At 30.7% G+C, this 23,252-nt stretch overlaps 1 protein-coding gene across 1 annotated transcript in view; it reads left to right on the forward strand.

Moving 5' to 3' along the window:
• The window catches only part of LOC143228434 (laminin subunit alpha-1-like), a 118,678-nt gene that overhangs the window by 3,660 nt on the left and 91,766 nt on the right, over nt 1-23,252 (forward strand). Inside the window, exons 2-17 of the mRNA XM_076459695.1 lie at nt 2,005-2,164; nt 2,855-3,097; nt 3,669-3,728; nt 4,349-4,468; nt 6,263-6,352; nt 7,598-7,715; nt 8,036-8,154; nt 10,505-10,666; nt 11,283-11,438; nt 12,427-12,567; nt 14,129-14,284; nt 14,990-15,091; nt 15,595-15,645; nt 16,774-16,991; nt 19,076-19,187; nt 22,538-22,705. Of these exons, the coding sequence (XP_076315810.1) occupies nt 2,005-2,164; nt 2,855-3,097; nt 3,669-3,728; nt 4,349-4,468; nt 6,263-6,352; nt 7,598-7,715; nt 8,036-8,154; nt 10,505-10,666; nt 11,283-11,438; nt 12,427-12,567; nt 14,129-14,284; nt 14,990-15,091; nt 15,595-15,645; nt 16,774-16,991; nt 19,076-19,187; nt 22,538-22,705 (2,176 nt within the window). The remainder of the gene's footprint in view (nt 1-2,004; nt 2,165-2,854; nt 3,098-3,668; nt 3,729-4,348; nt 4,469-6,262; nt 6,353-7,597; nt 7,716-8,035; nt 8,155-10,504; nt 10,667-11,282; nt 11,439-12,426; nt 12,568-14,128; nt 14,285-14,989; nt 15,092-15,594; nt 15,646-16,773; nt 16,992-19,075; nt 19,188-22,537; nt 22,706-23,252) is intronic.

A 23,252-nucleotide genomic window follows, 5' to 3' on the forward strand; every position in this document is an offset into this window, starting at 1 on the left:
TTTATTGGACTCTTTTTTTTTTTTTTTTTTTGAAAGGGTGGAGTTTTAGAAAAATCTACTGTAGAATTTTTTAGGGTGTTTTTTTTGTTATTCTTTTAATTTAGGAACTATTAGAGATTTTGAAGGTGGAAGTTTGAAGCAACTTTCAGTATAAATATTTGAAGGTAGTCTTATTATTTTTACTAAGTTTGATAATAGAAGAACTTCAAAATGTAACTGTCTTCCAAAATCTGGCTGTAGACAGTAAAGAGCAGTCGGAATTTAAGACTTTATGAGTATAAGCCCTTAAATCCACGCCCTCATTTGATTTTTCATGAATGCTAACTAATTGTTCTTTTGCGTTTGAATTTTGCTTGAGAGATGGAATATCTTCAATTTTGGTTTGTTTTTATGCTGTCACCACAGATTATTTCCGTTATAACTTCAAGATAACAACTGAAAAAATGACAATGAATTTTAAAAATTTTAAGGCTTAATTTATACACTCGCCGCACGCACGCACGCAGGACTACATTTTGTCTGCGTGCTTATTTCTATAATTTGTTAAAAATACTTTTACGTTAGACCTTATGTCCAGATATAAAGTGTGACGTAAATAACTAATCGTTTATTTCAGGGTAACTAAGCCTATTTCTATTTTTATAGAAAATAAACAAAATATATTCAGCTTTGAAAAAAATAATCCCCTGCACTCGTTTAATAAGATGGTTGATACCTGCATTAAACGTTCAAAAAGCTGACCGTATAGTAAAGTTAATTACAGTTTTACAGTAAATCGATCTATAATTTGGTTATAATTGATACGATCGTGCAAAGTATTAAACGTTGTTGTGTGAGGACTTCCACCACTTGCTTTTTACTTTTATTTTTACAGTCAGCACAGTACGAATTATAACTGAATAAACTCAACAAATTTTTATATTGTTGTAACATTGGGCGATTCCTTCAAATATCTTGTGATAATAACATAACGGCCGGTCCGTAAAATGAGCAAACATTAATTTTTATTCCTTTTAACATTTGTACAAGCTTAAACACCGTAGTACATTAGGCCACATTTTTCAGCAACCTAACCAGTGGCGTAGCTAGGGTTTTCAGCGCCCTGGGACAAAGTCAATTTTCGCGCCCCCTCGTGACAAAATGTAAGCCATAATTTCTAATTATGTAACGTCAATTTGACGTCACCCCCTTTGCTACGCCACTGAACCTATCTGTACCAAAACGACAAAACTAAACTATTTACTGGTACAAAGAACGCAATATAAACAGCAGCTGACATAGATCCAGCTACTTCACTAAAACACATGGAGAAATTCATTTTATTGGCTAAAGCCAACATTATATCCTCTATCATCTCAGAGCCTCGTATTTATTACCTGGCACCAAGTGCACTAAAACACTTGACATAAAATATTTAATATCTAAAGATTTAATATTGGCCTTAAAAGTTAATGTCATAATTTTACTTCCGGTTCCTTTTAGCTAATTAACAAATCACGAACTCAGTCTATACTATATGTTAATTTGTTTCAATTTGACCGAGCTGTTTCAGGGTAAATTTTAAAGCAAATGTTTATAAATCCACAATTTAATTTTTAAAATGCATAGTTTAATACCTCTATGTATGGAAATCAAATGTTGTTTTACTTCAGTAAAAACTTCGTTACTGAAACATCTACATTCTCCACCCCACCCCACACAGGTTTTAAGTTACTAATTACTTGTTACTATCTAAGACATCGTATAAGGGTATTTTGATTTCTATGATCGTAGTAGTATTCTATCGAACATTGTATCTGAGATACTTATTTTAAATTATTGATGCTGTGATAGAAAGAATTGTTTTCAGAAAGTTTTTTTGTTTTTTTTCCCGAAAACTACAATAATTTGAGACAATAAGCTCATTGGTATGATGAAGTGTATTAGAAATTTTAATGGTATGGTTGTTTTTATATTGTACTGTTTGTAGAATTGTTGTGACATAATTTCTTTCTCTATTTACAGACAGCAACAGTGTGGTGTTTGTAATGCCGCCAGCTCTAATTTAGACGAACAACATCCGATTGAGAATGCTATAGATGGAACCAATAGGTGGTGGCAGAGTCCCACACTACAAAATGGAAAGCATTATGAACGAGTCACCATCACACTTGATCTTAAACAAGTTAGCTACTTTTCTGTAGAATATTTACTTCAAACTAGAGGCTTAGTTCTTTTTGGATACACAGAGAGATTTTAAAGAAATTTTCTTTTATAGAATATTCTGTGCCTATGAGCTGTACAAATAGTTAATTTTTGTCAAACAATCCTGCTGTTCCAGGCAGTGTTGAAATTTTGTGACAACTAGTTCATACTCTAGTATACTTGGATTTTACTACATTACTGCATTGTACTATTTCTTTTACTTCTAAACAAAATAACTAAAATTAACTTTGTAATGAATGGAAATAAATTTTATATTGCATTATTATGATCAGAAAGCTGTTAGGTATTTTCAACCATGATCAATATTTTGTTCAGGTCATTTAGCTTAGAATAGGTATATAATGAAAGGTATAATGTCAGTGAAATGAGAAAAAAAGATCTTTGTCTATCTGTCTGTATATATCTTTTTAATGTTACTTTTAATGGGAGTTGTGGTTAGAGAAATGCAGAACACAATTCCTTCTCATGGTGCATTGAAACTAGTTATTAGCTTAAGCACCAGCACATATCAATGCTAGTCTTGCTTGGAAACCTCATACTTTTGTGAAACAATTCTGATTGCAAAGCCACATGCTAGTGCTATCATGTAGAAATATTTAAGATTATAAACTTAAAAACAGCATTCATTGGATTCCTTCTTCTGACACAGGTGTACCAGATAGCATATGTGATAATCAAAGCAGCAACATCTCCACGACCTGGAAACTGGATTCTTGAGAGGTCACTTGATGGTGTAAACTATAATCCCTGGCAGTACCATGCCATCAGTGAAGCTGAATGTTGGGAGGTTTATGGTATCCGTCCAACAGTTGGCCTCCCTCGCTATAGAACTGATAATGAAGTCATATGCACATCCTATTATTCAAAACTGGACCCTCTAGAAAATGGAGAGGTTTGATGTGGTTGATTCAAAATATTAATTTTGTGCAAAGACGTTCATGTAGCATGTATGTTTAAGAAGTGTTAAATATTATGTAAAAGAAATGATAGTTGTTAAGCTAGGTATGTGGCCTAGGAACTATGTAAGTGAAGGCAGTGGGTGTATAACTATTTCAGTGGTTTAATGATATTTAGTCTGTTTAATTTCTTTGTAGGAAGAGACTTCTATATTTTCAACCATATGTATAAAACCTACTAAATTGTTGTGCAAAGTTACACATGTATCTATATTAATTGTAGACAAAAAAAACTGTTTATGAAATATTTTGAGAGTATGAATTTTATTTTAAAACATATGGGGTTGTGATAAATAATTTATTAAAATCTGCCAATAATATTTATAAACGTATTCAGAAGAGTTTTATTTCTTGACAGTTTATTCTGTTCATCATTTTATGTAATGGGAAAAATGTACGTTTAGTCTAAGCATGCATGGCACAATGCCTTGAGGTTGATATGTTTAAATAAATACATATAGGAAAGCACTATTCACTGTTTGTTTTGTTTTTGGAATTTTTTGCTAGATTCACATATCCTTAGTAAATGGAAGACCAGGTGCTGATGGTCCAAGTGAAACATTAAGGGTGAGTAGCAAGTAAATCTTTTGCTAAATTTTAAAATCAGTTTATAAAAACTGTAATATAGATTTAAAATCTATTGCCTTTATAGGTTATTTAGGCTCATTTAAATTCATATGCTTTCAAGCATGTAATCAGATGGAATACAGAACTCATATTTGGGTTATTTTTGAATAAATTGGAAAAGTTTAAGTGTTTTATTACATGACAACAAAAATTTCTTTTAAAGTTTCCTTTTTCTTACTGTTTCAAATCTTACTAGTGATTTCAATGATATAAATAATAATATTGTAGAACTGTCTTTCAAACTGTAACAGTATCTCTCTCTCTCTCTCTCTCTTAAATGAAAGCATTTAATTTCATTAGATTATCATCGGCATTCTCTTGAAATTTACAAATCTGTCGAGCAGTTTAATGTACAATTTTTGAATATGACTTGAATGACATGAATGCGAATATATTTTGAGAATTATAAGCACTATTACAGTTGTAAACATTGTTAAATGTCTGGCTTACTTATTTTTCTTTATATAAATTATCTTAAACTTTGAAATTACTTTCAAACTTAAATTTTTAAATAACTTAACGTGAATGCTAAATGTGAGTTTCATTTTTTTTCTCTCCAGAAGTTTACCACTGCTCGTTTCATAAGGCTTCGTCTTGAAAAAATTCGTACTTTGAATGCAGACTTGATGACATTACACACACAAAATCCACATCTTACAGACAAGTCTGTAACAAGAAGAGTATGTACAACCATAGCTGTGAATAAAAGAAATCATCTTTCAGCCTTGTCTTTTATTGAACAATTTTGAGAATTCCATATATTGTTTTGTCTTTATCTTTTTCTTTTATGCTCTTGAGTTTAAGATTAATGTATACTGATTGACAGAAATAAGAAATTATTTACAAATGTTTTTAACTTTGTTTTATATTCACACCTCAATCACAAAACACAATGTTATGATTAGATGTGTGGAGGTCAAAAAATGAATAGATTTCGTAACACAGACGTTGAATACAGTATAGTAAGATAAGTTTAGTCTCACCACATCCTTATCTGTATTGCTGTGTCTGGTCATATGTATCAAATGGCTGTTAATTTTGATGATAACCTTGTAGAAGGCTCTATTGTAAGGCTGTCATGTCAAAAGCATACCACTACTTTCTGCAGCTTTTCATAATGTATCTGAGTATGGAAATGATGTCCTTGAGCCAGTACCAACAGTTTGATCACAAATGCATTCATAAGTGATTTGATGTGTAAATTTGACTATGTATTTATGTAAAAGCATGAATATCTGTTTCATTCTCCTTGAGCTTGAGGTATGTGATATGTTGTGGAAGAAATTTGTCTACATGTGACTTGTGTCACTTCTGTAAACGGAGATCTTTCTTGATTATTTAGTATATTGTTGTCTTTGGCATGTGAATTAATTTTTTATTGACTTTTGGGGTTTTTTGTTAGAAAACTTCAACACTTGGCTAGCTAAGTTTGGGTGAAAATGATTGCAGATCTGTTTCTGCATGGTCCTGGTACTCCATGTTAATCTATATTTTTTGTAATTTCCAATGCCATTAAATACAATGGTTAATCCTGTACTTGCATTTTTAAATTTAATATTAATACATCATTATGATCTATGTGTGAATGTTTTCAAGTGCACCACAATACCTACATAATGGTAAACAAAGTCAAAATGTAATTTTGATATGTGATAGTCAACTGTGACTTTATATTAACTGTAGTTGTCAACTGTCTTATTTATTTTCATATTCAAAATCACTTTAATATAAGGTACTCAACCTTCTGGAGAACAAAAGTATGTTATAAGAAAGAACAAAAACTTTGATGTTCCTCTCGGAAAACTTTACCATTTGGTAACTTTGTTTAACATTTCTGTTTGTTGATTGTTTTCTACTGATAAATTAATAAGTATAATATAGATTAAACTTTTTAATTTGCATATTTATCTAAAGTATAAGAAACTTATAAAACTTATTAATCAGTTTTATATACTGAAAAATCAAAAGTAAATTTGGTAGCAAAGCTAATTGTTTGGATAATAGTCAAAATGACAATTTTGCAATATAAAAACTTATAAAACTTCATTTTCACTAAAATGAGTTTTGTACCATTTAAAATTAATACTGATGCATGGTCCTATTATTAAAATCAACCAAGTTTATCATATTTATTCACTTGTTTCAGCATATTTTATATATGTGGAATTTCATTAGTATTCATTTTTGTGTAGTCAATGTATATGTAGTGGTTACATTTTGAAGAGGCAGTTATAAGATGACTTATTTTCTGATTAGGTATTGTATTAATGAATACTGCCTATTTGTTTGCATTTATTGTTCATGTAGAAACTAGATCATTGATTTATTCAGACTTTTCTGTTGAATCTTTACTGTAATATCAAATTGTTTTAAAATCATTATACAAAATCGAATGTTTATCAGAGGTGTCATCAGATTAGAAATGACATGGTTTTGGTTTTGTGAAAAACAGTTTTGATCTTCTTTCTTTTCAGTACTTTTACTCTATGAAAGACATCTCTATTGGTGGCCAATGTGTATGCTATGGTCATGCTGGAAAATGCCCTGTGGATCCTAACACTGGTGTAAGTAGTACATTATTTTCCATTTACAAGATACGGTGATTAAAAGTGTGTGAATTTATTTGAGAGTAACTTTTGGAGAGCAATGAGAACTTTATTGTTATAAAATAGAAATTTATTACTTTGAAGTTAGTTTATTTATTAAATTCTAAAATAGTTTAAGTATAACACACAGAGATTTGCCTTCATTTTATAGTTTCATAAGTACAACTTTCACTTCTTTGCTTTTGTGGATCCGTTCTTAATTCAAAAATGTTTGTTAGCTTATTTTCTGAATGTAAAGAATGAATTTTCTGTCTCAATACCTCCTGATAAATAAATACCTTGAACATAAATAAGCAGAACGTTTCTCACAGGAGAAGATTAATAATTAAACAATTATTCTTTGTTTTTATATAAAATTATCTTGCACATTTTCTTAAAAGTGCAATGGTGGCAGGACACAAAATAGACTTGCGCCACTTTCTTAAGCAGATCTTTAAAGAATAGGACTTGAAGATAAATATTAAGACTAACAAATTATGAATAGAGGAACATTCTAAGAATAGTACTGCAAATTTTTTCTTTTATTAAATTTCATTTCTGATGCATGTTTTACTCGCAAAAAATGTTTATCACTACCTTGTTGTGGTCTTTAAGTATTAGATTTTGAAATTTTGTATTTTTTTGGAAATGTATATCTTGTTTTTCAGAATTTAAACGAGATGACAAGTGTTCTAAACAGTGTACAAGAGTTTAATGAATAAGTTTGTGATGACAAGTGTTCTAAACATTTTAGTGTTGTACAAGAGTTTAATGAATAAGTTTGTGATGACAAGTGTTCTAAACATTTGTGTCGTACAAGAGTTTAATGAATAAGTTTGTGATGACAAGTGTTCTAAACATTTGTGTCTTACAAGAGTTTGAATAAGTTTGTCTATAAAACTTTTCAGCAAGTCAAGATTTTCAATGTTATTTAGTCAATAATGCAACTGTAGTATCTTTATTTCATATGCAAGTTAAAAGGTCTCTTTATAAGTTTTCACCTAAAACACATTGATTGTTTTTTATCCTCTTTACAAATACAGATTCATGTGAAGTTGTGAGACACATTGTTGAAGATATGTTGAAAGTAGAAAAATAGTTTTTTCTTCCCTGAGAGGTATTATAGCATGCTCTCGAGGTTTGTTTTTTGTGTAACTTATTTTAATGTGTGTTTTGATCAACTTGGAAAACTGAAGTAAAGCACTGTGAATTAATTTATTCTAGGAATTCCGTTGTTTATGTAAGCACAATACCTGTGGAGATCGGTGTGATCACTGTTGTCCACTATACAACCAAAGACCATGGAGAGCTGGTACCAGTAAAGATGCTGCTGCCTGTGAAAGTAATTACTTTGACCTTTTTCTTGTAAAATGAGACACGATAACTCGAGAAAAATACTTGTATTTGCAGTCTTCAGTAATTGAAAGAAATTGTCACAAGACACTTCAACAAATATTTGCTTGAAATGAAATTACCTTTGTATCTATTTAGAAAAATATCTTTTGAGAGGTGAGAATTTTTAGTGGGAATCATGTGTTTAAGTGGTTAGCATATTTAAAATTTAAATTTTAACTAAGTTTTTAAAAAAATCAAGATATCTGTTTGCATAAAAACGTATCTGTTATTTGAACATTTGGGCATTATTATTTTTATTTTTTTAAGAATGTGAATGTTTTGGCCATGCTGATGAATGCTACTATGATGAAAATGTTGCTTCTAAAAATGGAAGCTTAAATACGAGAGGACACTATAAAGGTGGCGGTGTTTGTGTGAAATGCAAGGTAAGCATATGTGACCATCTCAGCCTTTAGTTGTTTATGAAGTTCTTATTGTGAAACTGGTGTAAAATATAAGAAAACATACTCAAAATTCAACCAAGTTGTATGACTTGGTTATAACTGGTCTTACAAGATTACTACAAGGACATGTAGGCATATGTTTTGTAACAGGTTTATTTAGCTATGGATATTTTAAAAATTATATATAATAATTAATATGAGCACCTGACTTTCCATCACTTCTATTATTGTTCCCACACATATGCTGACTTGACGGTGTCTAAGATGTGGTTTCATTTTACTTGCACAAATCATTGATGTATGCATTTAATTATCACACAGTGTAGGTGTCTTATTTGCACTTAAAGTGGTGTTTATTTACTAATTAGTAAATGGTGTGTGTTGTGCTAATGTTGAAGAAAACGTTTGTATCAGTGTTAGAAAATAACCAACTGTGATACTGAAAAATGTGTTTATCTTTGTAATTAATATGGTATGGAAGTAGTTTAACAGTTACCAAAGAACTATAAGAACAAAACCTTCTTAAAATGTTAAAGTTTAGATAAGACAACTAATAGCATACTACTTTATTTTATGAGATGGTAAGTGAAGGAACATGAAATCAACTAGTGAATAATATTGATATATAACTGTTGAAGGTTGTTGAGGTTATCGTATTAATACAATAATGTCATAGAATGGAGGTTATTGTGACTTAGTACTAATGTATTGTATGTGTGTGTTTTTTTATAGCAAAGCCACATTGGGCTATCTGCTGAGCCCACTGAGGGGAATTAAACCCCTGATTTTAATATTGTAAATCTGAAGGCATACTGCTGTACTAGTGGGGGACCTAACGTATTGTAGTAATTATTGAAAGTTGAAGATATTAATGTATTGAAATAATTAAGAACACCTATTGAGACACTTTTTAAATCGTATTGTGAGAGCAAATAAATAAAAATAGCAGTTGTAACAATTGGTAAGGCAAAACCAAAATAATTAAATTCAGTTTAATTTAGACTAGTATCTTGGAAACATCATTGGTAAACTCAGCTTTATATTGCACAGTTTCCAACATTTCATGTTTTATTAATGTAATGCACAGCCTGCAGATAAGTAAATAAAAATACACTACAGAAAAAATGCCACTTTTTTAAACTAATACGAAACAAACGCAATCACTGTAGTATGTAGTGGATATGCCCTATGCATTATCTAAGGCAAAAATATAGTAATGCAATACAATTTAAAAGGTCTGAAATCTACCTGTATTGGATTGCACAGTAAATAGAAATCAACACTCAGAAAGAATACTTTTATTTTAAAAAAATGTGCAAAATATTATCATAAATGTATAGTTTATGCCTTCTGTAATGTTTAAGGCAGAAATAGAATTTTGCAGTATATCTGGAAAGTCTGAAACTTGCTACTGTTGGATTGCACCTAACTCTTGGCAAAGAACTTGGATGAGAGTATTTATAGCAGTTTTGTTTGGAACACTTTTGCAAAAACAGTCAAGAGTAAATCATGAGGCTAATATCTAGTGATTGTCCTGACTAAGAGAGAATGGTGATGCCCTAACCTTCAAGCTATTATTTTGTGATTAAGGCTGAAAAAAATAGTAACCCCATCTCGCAAGAAAACAGTCTTGTATGATAAACTGGCCATTTGTATTGAGAGGTAGGTTTCTCTCAAGACTTGTGATGCCCCTCATCTTGCATACTACTACTTGTGATTGTTTATCTGCTCAAATAACTTGCTCACCATAATACGTGTATCACTATGTTTGTGTCTTGTAGATGGTTCACTGAAAGTTTTTGGGAGTGTACTTGCCAAATCCAAGTGTATCTAATTTCTGAGAATTGTGCAGATCTGGACTCTAGAAGAAATTGGTGTCCCTAAACACACGAGGTTGTGATAATGTGATGAGTTGGTTTTGTCTAGTTGCTCTGTCATTCTAACCTATTCTCAGTTCTTCTCATCACAGTACATAAAGTTTGTTAAGTGTTTGAGTTGTACAGAATTTTTTCTTCAAATATAACTAGAACTGCATTTTCATAGTGGTCGTGTGAGAAACTTGTAATTTCACTCTGTGCCCTCTCATCATCTGGCTGTGTAAAATGCATATAATCCTGATGGTTTACACAACAATATACAAAGTCATGCAACAAGTGAAAGAATCAAGCTATAAGTGTGTTTAAACATAATGGTTATTTACATGTGACGACATGAAGATAGTTGATTTGTGCTGTAAAGGTTGTACATATTTTTATTGGTGAACTTTACATATGTTTTGCTAATGTTTATAAAATTCAGATGCCACTGCTGACAACTGACCTTTTTTTTTCAGCATCACACTGTGGGTGTGAACTGTGAAACATGTGAGGATGGTTATTACCGCCCTTCTGGTGTGTCTAGGTGGGACATAAATCCATGTAGGAAGTGTAACTGTTCCGGACCTGGTAGTACAGGAAGTTGTATAAAGGATGATTCTCATACTAGTGAAGAATTAGTGAGTTATTTTCTGTAACGTTATTTGACTGTTAATTAAGTGACTGAAAAATAAAAATTTATTTCACAAACACCTACATATCAATATACCTAGATATTTTTAGAAACTTGTAAGTACTTGTTACTGTTTAAATTATTAGTATGATCCAAAATGAAATGTACTTACATCTTTTTCAACTGAATAAATGTTTTTTGTGTAGTAGAAAAGCAATATATATTATGCTAAAATAAAGCTGTTAATAGCACTGAACAATCTTTAAAAGCTATAAAATAAATTGAGTTAGAAATAGATTTGTTACATTTCAAATAAAGTATAGATTGTTTCAAGTGAGAAATTGACAATCACATACAATTTTCTTAGTAAATTGTGAAAGCAAATTATTGAAAATTTCAATCAATTCATCTCCTTACTTAAATTTGTTTCTATAAGGAATCAATGGAATTTTTTACACCAACATTTATTGAATACTTTATCCTCCCTTTTGTAGACTAATCCTAAATATTTGTTTCTAGCATGTGTACACTGTGTACGTGTCATGCCTTTTTTATATATTTATAATAATTCATATTGCAGTTGAGGAATTAAAGATGTTTCATTCTTGATCTGACTCCTGTAGCTTCCTGGAGACTGTATATGTCATATAGGCTATGCAGAAAAAAAGTGTGACAAGTGTGCTCCTGGTTTCAGAAGTTATCCCCAGTGTGAACCCTGTCCTTGCCTATTTGCTGGCACTATCAGTGGAACAACTTGTGAAGGAGATTGTGTTTGTAAGGTTAGAGAACTAGGAAGATATCAGAGCAGTTTGACCATTTAATGATAGCCATAATAAAGTAGTTACGAACTTTTTATTCATTTAGATTTGTTGATAACCAAACTTTTATTTATCTTCATTGTCAGAGATTTATTATAATTTTTTGAATATCATAAAGTTTTAGCACCTACTTACCGGATAAACAAACAAAGAAAATATTGTTAAACTTAGAATTTATTCATGATTGTTGGAACAAAAGAATGTAGTTTTCATTTAATTTGAGTACATGAATACGACCATTCATGAAGGCCCTTAAAAAATATTTCAAAAGTAACATGGATATATACCATGTGCTTCAATAGTAATGATAGCATGCTATCATTTAAAATTAACATAATATACGTGCTTAAAAAATGAAAAACGCTGTACTGTATTTGTTTACCAAACAAAACGCATTCATTTTGGTTACATTCAAAGTATGTAAATTAGTTCTACCAATGAACTAATACTCAAATGGAGATACAACAAGACCATTACATCATACCATTATATATCATTATGTGCACACACGCACGCACACACACACACACACACACACCTATATGTTTTTATAAATGGGGTATGGGTTTAAAGTGACATGTTCATTGCTGAAGTAATGATGATGTAAAGAACCTTGCAAAATCAACTGAAATTCATTTCCTACTCTTTAAAATTTGTGGTAACTACTATTGCTTCTAAGAAACAAAAATACCAGAAGAATATATTAATGTTGGCTCATAGCACAGGTGATAAATATTTATAACAGTACATAAGAGCAAGTTCTTTTTTATAAAAATAAAATACTTGATGATGCAACACAAGTTTTGCATGAAAATTTAAATATTACAAAATGAAAATTTTATTTTTCATTTTCCTAACTTTACAAATTGTATGGATTAAAAATATTTTTACAGCAATAATTATCTTTTCTTTCTTATCTCTAACTTTTAAGATGTTTTTATTAATACAGCTGCATGTTGAAGGTCCTCGTTGTGATCGTTGTAAGTCTGGACACTACAATTTAGATGAGAACAATCTGGAAGGTTGTTCTCCGTGTTTCTGTTCTGGTGTTACCCATGATTGTAAAGAGAGTGACTGGAGTGTTAAAACTGTAAGTACACTTTGTTCTGTTTTTCGTTAATTATTATGAAAACCTTCAGTATGTTTTTTTTTGGCATATTGTGAATAGATTGCAGTATGAAAAGAAAACATTTCTATTTTTAAAAACTAAATTTTGAAATGTGCAGACAGTGTAATTTCTTTATTAATACAATACCCAAATAAAAGATTTTCTAATGTCAGAGGTTGGAATGTAGTTTAAATTTTGTTCTGATTCATTTTTCAAATATTACTTTAAGATTTCTTTTGCTTAAATAATGGTTACTATTTCATTTGGTAGGTTTTGATTATTGTCATTCAATGATCAAATTTAATTACATTTTCAGTAAAACTCCCTATGGACTCTATTTTATTGTTGGTTGGTTGTTTTTTACATTTACATTAAACTATGCTTTTGTTGTACATAGTAAGTCGTATATAAGAATTTTTACAAGAGATAGCATTAGTGAATTTATTTTCTGAGTTAATATTTCATGATTATTAAGTTATTTATAGTAGGAAAGCCAAAACCAGACAATGGTATGAAGATTTCTAATATGCAAAGTAACAGATATAAATAGTAGTGACTGGATGAAAGACTAGAGAGAGGGGAAAGCCACAAATATAAAGTACAGTGAAAGAATTTCAGCTAGAGAAAAGTTTGAAAATGTAAAGTTTACCATTGTAGGAGTGAATAGCCTAATGGTTGATATGCTAAAGTGAGAGTAATAGTTGTCAAACATTTTAGAAAAATATCTGATTAAAGGGTGTCCTAAAGCAAATGAACCTGCCTGTGTGGACTTTGACAAAAAGCAGATGATTACTTGAAATCCTGCCTAAATGCAGAAAGCAGAGATTTATTAGAAGTAGACCTAAATATGAAAAAGCAGACAAATATAGGACGTTCATGATACAGCTACAGTAACTCACAAGGCAGCATAAGTGAATTATACAGATATTATTGTAATAACAGCAAAGGAGAGGGAAAATATAATAAGTGACTTATCCATTGATTGTGTTTAAGATAAAAATAGAAAAAAAAAGTGTGGCTTTAGTTCAATAAGTGTAAGTGGACGTTTGACAACAAGGAAACTCTATAGTGTTTAAGATATAATTGTAACCTCCATAATGGAAGGAATTTTTTATACACACGTTTGTTTTGAATATAACATAACTGACAACACATAGTGTGTGCTGTTCATTTTTTTTTATCACCAACAAATCACAGGCATCTACTGCAGAAGAATCCTTAGCTCAACACTCCCATATATTTACTTTAATATGTACAAATTTAAAAAGTAAGATTCGTTGACATAAATAAATAAACTTTAATAAATTATATATTATGCTGAAAGATATGTGTAAGAGCATTACTGGAATATGATTTCATGTTGTTAAAATAAGGTAAGCAATTTCAGGTTTTTTAACTTAATAAGTAATATGATGTATTTATTTATGGCACATGTATCTTTACTTACACATTAATGGCCTGAGGTATACAATTTCATTTTAGGAAATTATTATGAAGTTTTTGTGTTTGAAGTTTAAAATTGCAAGAATTTTGAAACTTCCAGATAACTGAGGCACAAGGTTGGTTGGTGTCGGACATAAAAGGTTCACAAAATATTAATGCCTTGTACATAAATGAAAAATTCTCTGTTGGAGCTGATGAAGTCCCAGATCTTGATAATTACTATTGGAAAGCACCCCCAGCATACTTAGGAAATAAGGTGAGTTAACGTATTAACATTTCATTCAGAAAATATGTAATTTGTTTATAGTCAATATAAAGAGTTGCAAGATATTATACTGATGATAGTTAAAATATTTAAATCAAAAACTGATATTTAAGAGGTGTGAAACCAATATTGAAGGAGCTGAACAAACACTGAAGTTTCACACCTTTTGAAAAGTACAGAACATTAAAAATATCAAGTTTCTAACACCTAAACAGTCTAAAATTGAAATAAAAAACAAAATAAATTTGAAAAATGAAATAAAATTCCACAACATGAATTAATAATCAAGTTATAGGTAATTAAAACTTGCATAAAGCTAAAATTAATTAAAAAATCGATTTTTAATTTCTTTTATATAAACTGAATGTCAACACCAGGAAGTCCATAGTTGTATGTTCATGTTCGATATTATTTAAAATGCATTCTTGAAGTGTACAGTATTAGCAGCTCTAGGTGACTACTTCTGGATTAACTTAAGTTGAAAGTGAAAACTGATGAAGAAACAAGATGGTGTACTTTATTTGTATGAGTTTATTGTGCTTTAAAGGTTTATCTGATATGTACATTATAATAAGATAAGCCATTGTTTTGTTTATTCTAATTAAATCATAGTTCAGTAACTTATTTTTCAGGACTAATAAAGAAAGAGGAGCAAAATGTTAAAAATGTTTAAAAGAATATTTTTTTTTTTTATAGCTATACTCGTATGGTTCAAACTTGACCTTTATTACAAGTTACTTTGTACCTCGTGGGGACACTTCTGGCATGTATACAGGAGGACCAGATATCATCCTCAAGGTAAAAAATATTCAGTTAGTGAAATTATTACTCTCATTTTAACAGGCAAATTATTTTCAGTAATACTGAGAATGTCTTCTTCAGTAAGTTGAAGATATTTCATGACATGAAGAACGTTTTTCTGTCAGAGCATAGATGATATTAGGATATAGAAAGCCTTATTTCATTAACACAAAGTAAACCAACTTGGCATTTTTTGATGTGCTGTAAAAGTTAATTTATATTCATCTTAGATCCTAATTCACTGCATCATAATGACTCTTGGGTGACCTTAAGTCAAACTATATGTAAAGTAAAATTTCAGTTTCTTGTGATTAAATATGTTTTGGATAAATTTTGGGAATTGTTGTGTCTTTCTTCCACTCAAGACATTTACACTGTATTGTTTAACTAGACCTTTAAGGGAAAGTAGTTTGTACAGGGGAAATATGTATATCTGGATATTGATAATACTGCATGTTATCAAGCAGGTTACATATGATTGGAAAATGTGTTCTTTTAAGGAACATGAGAAATGGCCAGAAGCAGTGACACCAGATGACACTCCCATTTTGGTTTGTCTCAGCTGAGTTAAAATTAGCTTTTACGTTTATGACAATCAAACTTTGTGAAATGTGCATACTGAACTTTTGTCTTTACTTTTATGCCATTAAGAAGAAAAGTACTGACAAAAATTCCTCAATGAAATTACTGTTTTGTTTGATTTTTAAACGTTGAACCCTATGTAAGGATTATGGATTTCATACTTTTTTTGTTACACACCTGAAAAAAATAAACTACTAGATGTATTGTTTTTAGGGTTAAGCTTGCAACATAACTAATTTTCAATGGATTACTTTAATATCAAATCTTGATAAATCATATTAAGAATATTTTTGTGTAGTGAAATTAAATCATAAGGTGAGTGAAAAATTTGTTTTTGGTTTAAATATTTAACTATTTCGTATTTAGCAATTAAGTTAATTTTCAATGCTACATTATTAATGTAGCAGTTGCTACTGTTACAGTAGCTCTAATGCAACTGAAAGTTAGGGAAAAATCCAATAAAATTGTAATTCAATTTAGACGTTGCACAAAATTTCCAACTGTTTTTAAATCATAAATAGGGACATAGCAGTTGAATTTAAAATGTAAATTGATTCTATGTACTTTAGAATCCTAACGATATACATCAAAATTCTTTTGGGATTTATTTGTCAATCTTTATAATAATGTAGTCAAATTTTAGAATTTCTAAGACATATACAATTGTCATTTTCTGAAACCTTGAACAAAATAATTAACTTTGTTTGATAATGTTACAGGTTCTTTTAAAAAAATGTGCAGGTTTTCAATATTATTGGTTGAGGATTCTATAGGATTTTAAAGTATTCAGAGAAAAATATGACTACATTATGATGACATCTGTATATTACTACTACTTTGTATTGTACAATGTATTTTAATACTTTTATATAATTATAGCTTTATCTGATGTTGTCTAATATAAAAACGATTTTGTTTTTCTGTAATTTAATGTCTAATGTAGAAAATATTGTATTTCTATGATATATGAAATTAACATATGAAGAATAAAAGACAAAGTACTGGATTTGTAGACTTTCAAATAGTCTATAATTATGTATTCATATGTAATATTCTGTTTATAAATGAATTTTAACTTGTTAATTTACATTTTACAGGGAAATGGTATTCGTATTGGATCTGGTTGGGAGGAACATAAAGAGGAAGACAATGTGACGTTATCTGTCCCTCTACGTGAACAGGAGTGGTATCAGCTCACGCAGGATGACAAACCAGACTCCAAACCTGTTGACAGAGAGACTTTTAGTTTTATACTAAATAATTTGGAGTATCTTTTGGTTCGAGCTAAATACCACACAGAACAAATGGAAGGACTGTAAGTTTGTACTCACATGTTACGGTAGCAAAGGTACCCTTGAGTGGTATGCTTTAAAAGTAACATTGTAAGTGGCTGAATTGGGCTTTCATTTGGTTAAAGTTACCCATGGTATGTGTTGCATTAGAGATGCGTTTTTTGCTACTGATATCCTTGCTCAGTTGATCCCTCATTTTATGTTTTAAAGCTTGAAATAACTTGCAAACTTAAACCATTTATCTTATTTATCAATTTAAAACTTTAATTTTAGGAGGTTCAACAGAGTTAAGTATTTTCTCAGAACAACTTGACAAGACTGACAAAATAACAAATGTGCTTAATAAATAGATAGATGTAGCAATATGACTGACTGGTCATGTGTAAACACCTTTTGCCCTGCTAATCCCATCTTTTGAATTATGCTAAAATATAACGTAAACTAAACCAAGGTGTAAAAATACTTTCTTGGCTTATTGAAGTGGAACCTGAAAGGTTTAAAACATTTTGCACACTAATGTGTAAAATAAGGTACCTTAAATATTTACTTCACTTTTCATAGAATATATACATATTTGTGTTTTTTATTACCTAGTTAACTATGTGGTATGCATACATAAACAAATGTCTTCGTCTTTCAACTTGCTATTCTTTAATTTGTGGGAAAAAAAAATGCAGTTTTATTGTTTAAATTATATGTTAATATTAAAACATCTTGCCATCATATCATAAGTATGGTTGAGAAACTTGTAGATATTTAATTCATTTCTATAGGTCTGGATAAATGTTATAACTGATGCAGATCTACTTAATAACAGAAAATATATGTATCTAAAATGTTCAAATAATTATTTAATACAATATTTAAACATTTTTATAAATAAAAAATTTAGCTAAACTGTGAATAATCTACTTAAATGTTTTTTGTTATTGAAACCACAATCTCGAACTATACTTGTAAAATCTTTGTTGTAGAGAGCACAGATTATTCCTAATTTTTCAACAGTTTAGATATTTTAGAAAATTTAAATATTCAAGATGAAGTATTAGATACTTGCTTACGTTGTTATAGTAACCAGAATTGTTGAGGAAAACCTTAATTCTCTGCCTCCTAGTTGACATTATTTTCATTCTTTTTTTTAATATATCTTGGTGGTAGTAATTTCCATGTTGATTATTTTGATGCATTAAGTGCATTGTGTGTTAGATTTTCCTAACTTTATTTATAATTGATACAGCATTCAAAGACTATTTATTTGTATTAGAAGTAAGACTTGTTTTCAGTCAAAGAGTATGTATAATATTATATTAGTTCACTTCTAGATAAGTGAGATTTAGGATATGTATGTTTACATCCTAACCTAATAACATAATTCTCCTAGGTAACAATACAAGTTTCAGTGGTGCCATCTTCAATGTTTGTGTTGACTTTATCATTATTTTACCTTGCCTATAGAGTGGTGGTAGGAAGGTTTGAGAAGAAATAGCAGTAAAGAAACTACTATATTATTCATGACAACTAAATATAATTAGAACAGAAAAAAATTCAAACTGACCCAAATAATAAATTTGAGTTTGAAACTGTAATAGTAGCATGTATATTGTTCTAGTCTTCTATTGAACTCTCATAAGATCTTCTTTGAGGTAGGATCTTTTCTATGTTTATTTTGTACAGTAATCTTTGTTGCTTGTTTTCTCTTATCACTTTTTTGAATTTCAAATACCCAACAGCTTTCTTATGACCAGCTTGGGGTTTGTTCTGGTCAAACTAATTTATTTTTCATTGCTGTGTTAATATTACTTAAACAGCATAGTAAGATATCCAGTTTGGTTGATTTGCTGAAAAGACATTTGTTTATAAGTAAATTGAGTTTTGTGTGTGTGTGTGTGTGTGTGTATCACATACATATATAAGTATGTCTTATTTAAAGTTGGTTTTAATCTGAAGTATTGTACATTTTACAGATGTCTAATCTTATAGAATCTTTGGTTTCTTATTTTTAAGGATACAACTGTCTTGATTTTTCAAAAACAGAAATTTCTTGGAGTTGCATAAAAAATTGTTTTGTAGTATGTTAATATTTTAATCAACAGTTGTGTAATTTTAGCCTCCATGAGACTAAGCTGGAAATAGCTTCCCAGGAAGTGGATAGTGTAAGGAAAATGACTTCAGTAGAGAAATGTAAATGTCCACCAGGTTATGCTGGTTTATCTTGTGAAGTAAGTAGTTTGGTATACAAATATTCATGCTGGTTTATCTTGTGAAGTAAGTAGTTTGGTATACAAATATTCATGCTGGTTTATCTTGTGAAGTAAGTAGTTTGGTATATAAATATTCATGCTGGTTTATCTTGTGAAGTAAGTAGTTTGGTATACAAATATTCATGCTGGTTTATCTTGTGAAGTAAGTAGTTTGGTATACAAATATTCATGCTGGTTTATCTTGTGAAGTAAGTAGTTTGGTATATAAATATTCATGCTGGTTTATCTTGTGAAGTAAGTAGTTTGGTATACAAATATTCATGCTGGTTTATCTTGTGAAGTAAGTAGTTTGGTATACAAATATTCATGCTGGTTTATCTTGTGAAGTAAGTAGTTTGGTATACAAATATTCATGCTGGTTTATCTTGTGAAGTAAGTAGTTTGGGATACAAATATTCATGCTGGTTTATCTTGTGAAGTAAGTAGTTTGGGATACAAATATTCATGCTGGTTTATCTTGTGAAGTAAGTAGTTTGGGATACAAATATTCCAGGTTATGCTGGTTTATCTTGTGAAGTAAGTAGTTTGGGATACAAATATTCATGCTGGTTTATCTTGTGAAGTAAGTAGTTTGGGATACAAATATTCATGCTGGTTTATCTTGTGAAGTAAGTAGTTTGGGATACAAATATTCATGCTGGTTTATCTTGTGAAGTAAGTAGTTTGGTATACAAATATTCATGCTGGTTTATCTTGTGAAGGAAGTAGTTTGGTATATAAATATTCATGCTGGTTTTTCTTGTGAAGTAAGTAGTTTGGTATATAAATATTCATGCTGGTTTATCTTGTGAAGTAAGTAGTTTGGTATATAAATATTCATGCTGGTTTATCTTGTGAAGTAAGTAGTTTGGTATACAAATATTCATGCTGGTTTATCTTGTGAAGTAAGTAGTTTGGTATATAAATATTCATGCTGGTTTATCTTGTGAAGTAAGTAGTTTGGTATACAAATATTCATGCTGGTTTATCTTGTGAAGTAAGTAGTTTGGTATATAAATATTCATGCTGGTTTATCTTGTGAAGTAAGTAGTTTGGGATACAAATATTCATGCTGGTTTATCTTGTGAAGTAAGTAGTTTGGGATACAAATATTCATGCTGGTTTATGTTGTGAAGTAAGTAGTTTGGTATATAAATATTCATGCTGGTTTATCTTGTGAAGTAAGTAGTTTGGTATATAAATATTCACAGAGAATAATTATTTTATATACATATTTTATATTAATTTGAAAATGTGTAAAAGATTAATACTTAAGTGAAACGGCAGTCTCAGTGTATGATAATACTGATGGGAAAACCTGGTATTTCAGTATGTATTACGAAGCACTGAACCAAAGTGTTTGTGTCAGCACTGGGAGAAATACAACTTATTGTGAGTTAGTAGAGCTTGGTACTGGTAGGAAGTATGCATTGGTAAATGGTAGTTTAACATTGAGGGAAAATTTCTAACCGGTATCAGTAGAGTTGACCAGTGAAAAGAAGCAATGGGCAGTAAGTACTAGAGTTGCATACTGAGGGGAAAGCGATTTGACAGTAAGTAGCAGAGTTGACATTAATTGGTAAAGTTGAACATGTAAAGGGTAAAATTAAATTCTGAAACAATACTACCTCCTCTCACCTAAAGTTATCTGAACTTTGACTTGCCCTCTTAACATTGTCGTATATTTGAAAAGTTTTAGCAGTCTTTTATATCCCTTCATTTTAACACCATTGCAGCAACATGTGCTGACCATGTGATTAAATTCAACCAGTCATACTGCACAGGTAGCTCCCTCTAACATTGGAGCACACTTTTCACTTTCTCTGTTGGCATTCTACTGTCTAGATGCATCTTAACTCATCCTTCATGTCATTACAAAATTTGATCCCACTTTATGTTAGTTTCAAATTATTGTGTGATTACCACTGTTTCTACTCGTTTGTTTTTAGAAATGTTTTTGTTTTGGTAAGTGAAATACTGCTTAAAGGATATTACTGAGGAAGCAGAGGCTTTAGTTTGCAGGACTTTGTATTTTTGTTAAGAAGGATATAACTACTGTGTGAAAATTGTCTTTCTTACTGCACCTCCATGTTATCTGGTAGGTTAGGTATTATTCTTTTCCTAGGAAGTCTGTGATAGGTTCTGCTGAATGTATATTTCTCATACTCGCATTCAGTAACTTTTATATAAGCTTGTGTGGATTTGATATACTTTCTGCACTCAATCATTTAGGTTATTCATATATTCTCTGCTCAAATGGGTAGGGTATATTTTTATAGTTTTTTACCATATAGGTTAATATAGTTTAAGAGTGAAAAGAAGTAAAATGTAAACTGAGAACAAAGGAATAATCAAACTGCAAATGCAACTTTTAATGTCATTTTGTTTATAAATTGAAGATTAGGCTAAACTTTTGTTAACTGGGTACCTGTTTCCTGTTGTGTTCTTTAGGGTCAGTTTTATTTTCATATCCTTTGTCTTATAGATTATTTCGATAGATTTGTACATTCAATATTTAAGGGTCATTTATCTTCTAAGTTCCTAGTGGCTTTATACTTTAAATTTAATATACTCACTGATAATGAACTAACAAAATATGTAGTCCACAAAGTAAACAAAAATAAATCTGCAAAAATATTAATTTTAACTTAAAATGGAAAACCATAAATAACTCCCAGTCTGCATCTTTGGCCACACTTTGTAACACTACCATTGGCTCTATCTGTGGGTTTTGCCTTCCATTTTGTTCACCTTATATCCACTTCCCAGATCTCTTTCTTTTCTCCTTGGGATTGTAGTTTAACCAGTTTTCTTGCCAAGTCTATTCAAGGCCTACTACACAAAGGAGCTATCAAACATTTGGTGCTCAAACAAATGGGATTTTACTCCTGCCTGTCTCCAAAATACATTGGATGTTGGAGTCCCACCATAGTTCTTTCCTGGTTTGTCAACAAGAATTCTGCCTTCCAGTCCTTGACATTGCTCTTTTGGTCTTTTTTCAGCTATGTGTGTTTTGTCAAGGGATATGCTCTTTTGCATGCTATCTTCATTGCTGGGTCATCAAATTCCCCATGACATGGATGAATGGCTTCTGCTCACCTTTTCCAATGCTGAGTTAGTCAGTCACACCTGCTTACGTCTTTGAGAATATGCTTGGATTGGGTTGCTCTTCAATTTGGAGAATCTTTTACTACCCCTTTGCATTATCTTATTCATCTGGGGGTTCTCTACTTCCTATTTCATTTCAACCCAGCTTTCTTCACTTGTGCTCCAGGATATAGAGCAAGCAGTCATGAAGGTCCTACCTTTTCCTTTTTTCTATGTATAAGAGGTTCTCTCTTTTTGGAGCTGTAGACTTCCTTGGAAGCTCTCATTCTCTTCATTGGATGTTTCTTGCCCAGTGGAACTCCCCCCAAAATCTGTTAGACCATCTTATCTCCCTTCCACCTGAGACCAGGGCTAACCTTACTTGGTGGCTCTATAGGGACATGACTACAGTGGGAATTCCCATTTCTCCATCTCATACTGAGTCTCATCTGTTTACAGATGCTTTCTTGTTGGGCTTGGAGGGCTTTTCTTGATTTTCTCAGGGATTTTTGGGCAGTAGACAGTTGAGGAGGCTTCTCTCCATTTCCACATTCTGGAACCTTTCACAGTTCATCTGACACTATTAATTTCTCCAGTTTCTGCAAGAGTGGATGGTTATGGTACATTCGAATTCCATTGTTGGCAGCTGTATAACCAAGCAAGGGGGAACCAAGTCCAGATATTCAAGTCTTCATACTCTGGATTTCCTAGCAGTAGACCACCAGTGCTTGGAGGGCAAATAAAGATTGAGATAGCTTTTGGGAGAATAATAAGTACCTATTGAAAATGAATTTTCAACGTTAGAAAATGTTAACTAACAGCAATTCTTAGTGTTGAGGACTAATGGGGTGCATGGACACTTTAGGATAATTACAAAAAAATTGTTAATCATCTTGTACATGAAAAAGTTTATTTAACAAAATTCAATTTCCTGAATTTTGTAAAATCTGTTTAGAA

This window comes from Tachypleus tridentatus, chromosome 10 (assembly GCF_004210375.1).
Source record: "Tachypleus tridentatus isolate NWPU-2018 chromosome 10, ASM421037v1, whole genome shotgun sequence".
Classification (NCBI taxonomy): domain Eukaryota; kingdom Metazoa; phylum Arthropoda; class Merostomata; order Xiphosura; family Limulidae; genus Tachypleus; species Tachypleus tridentatus.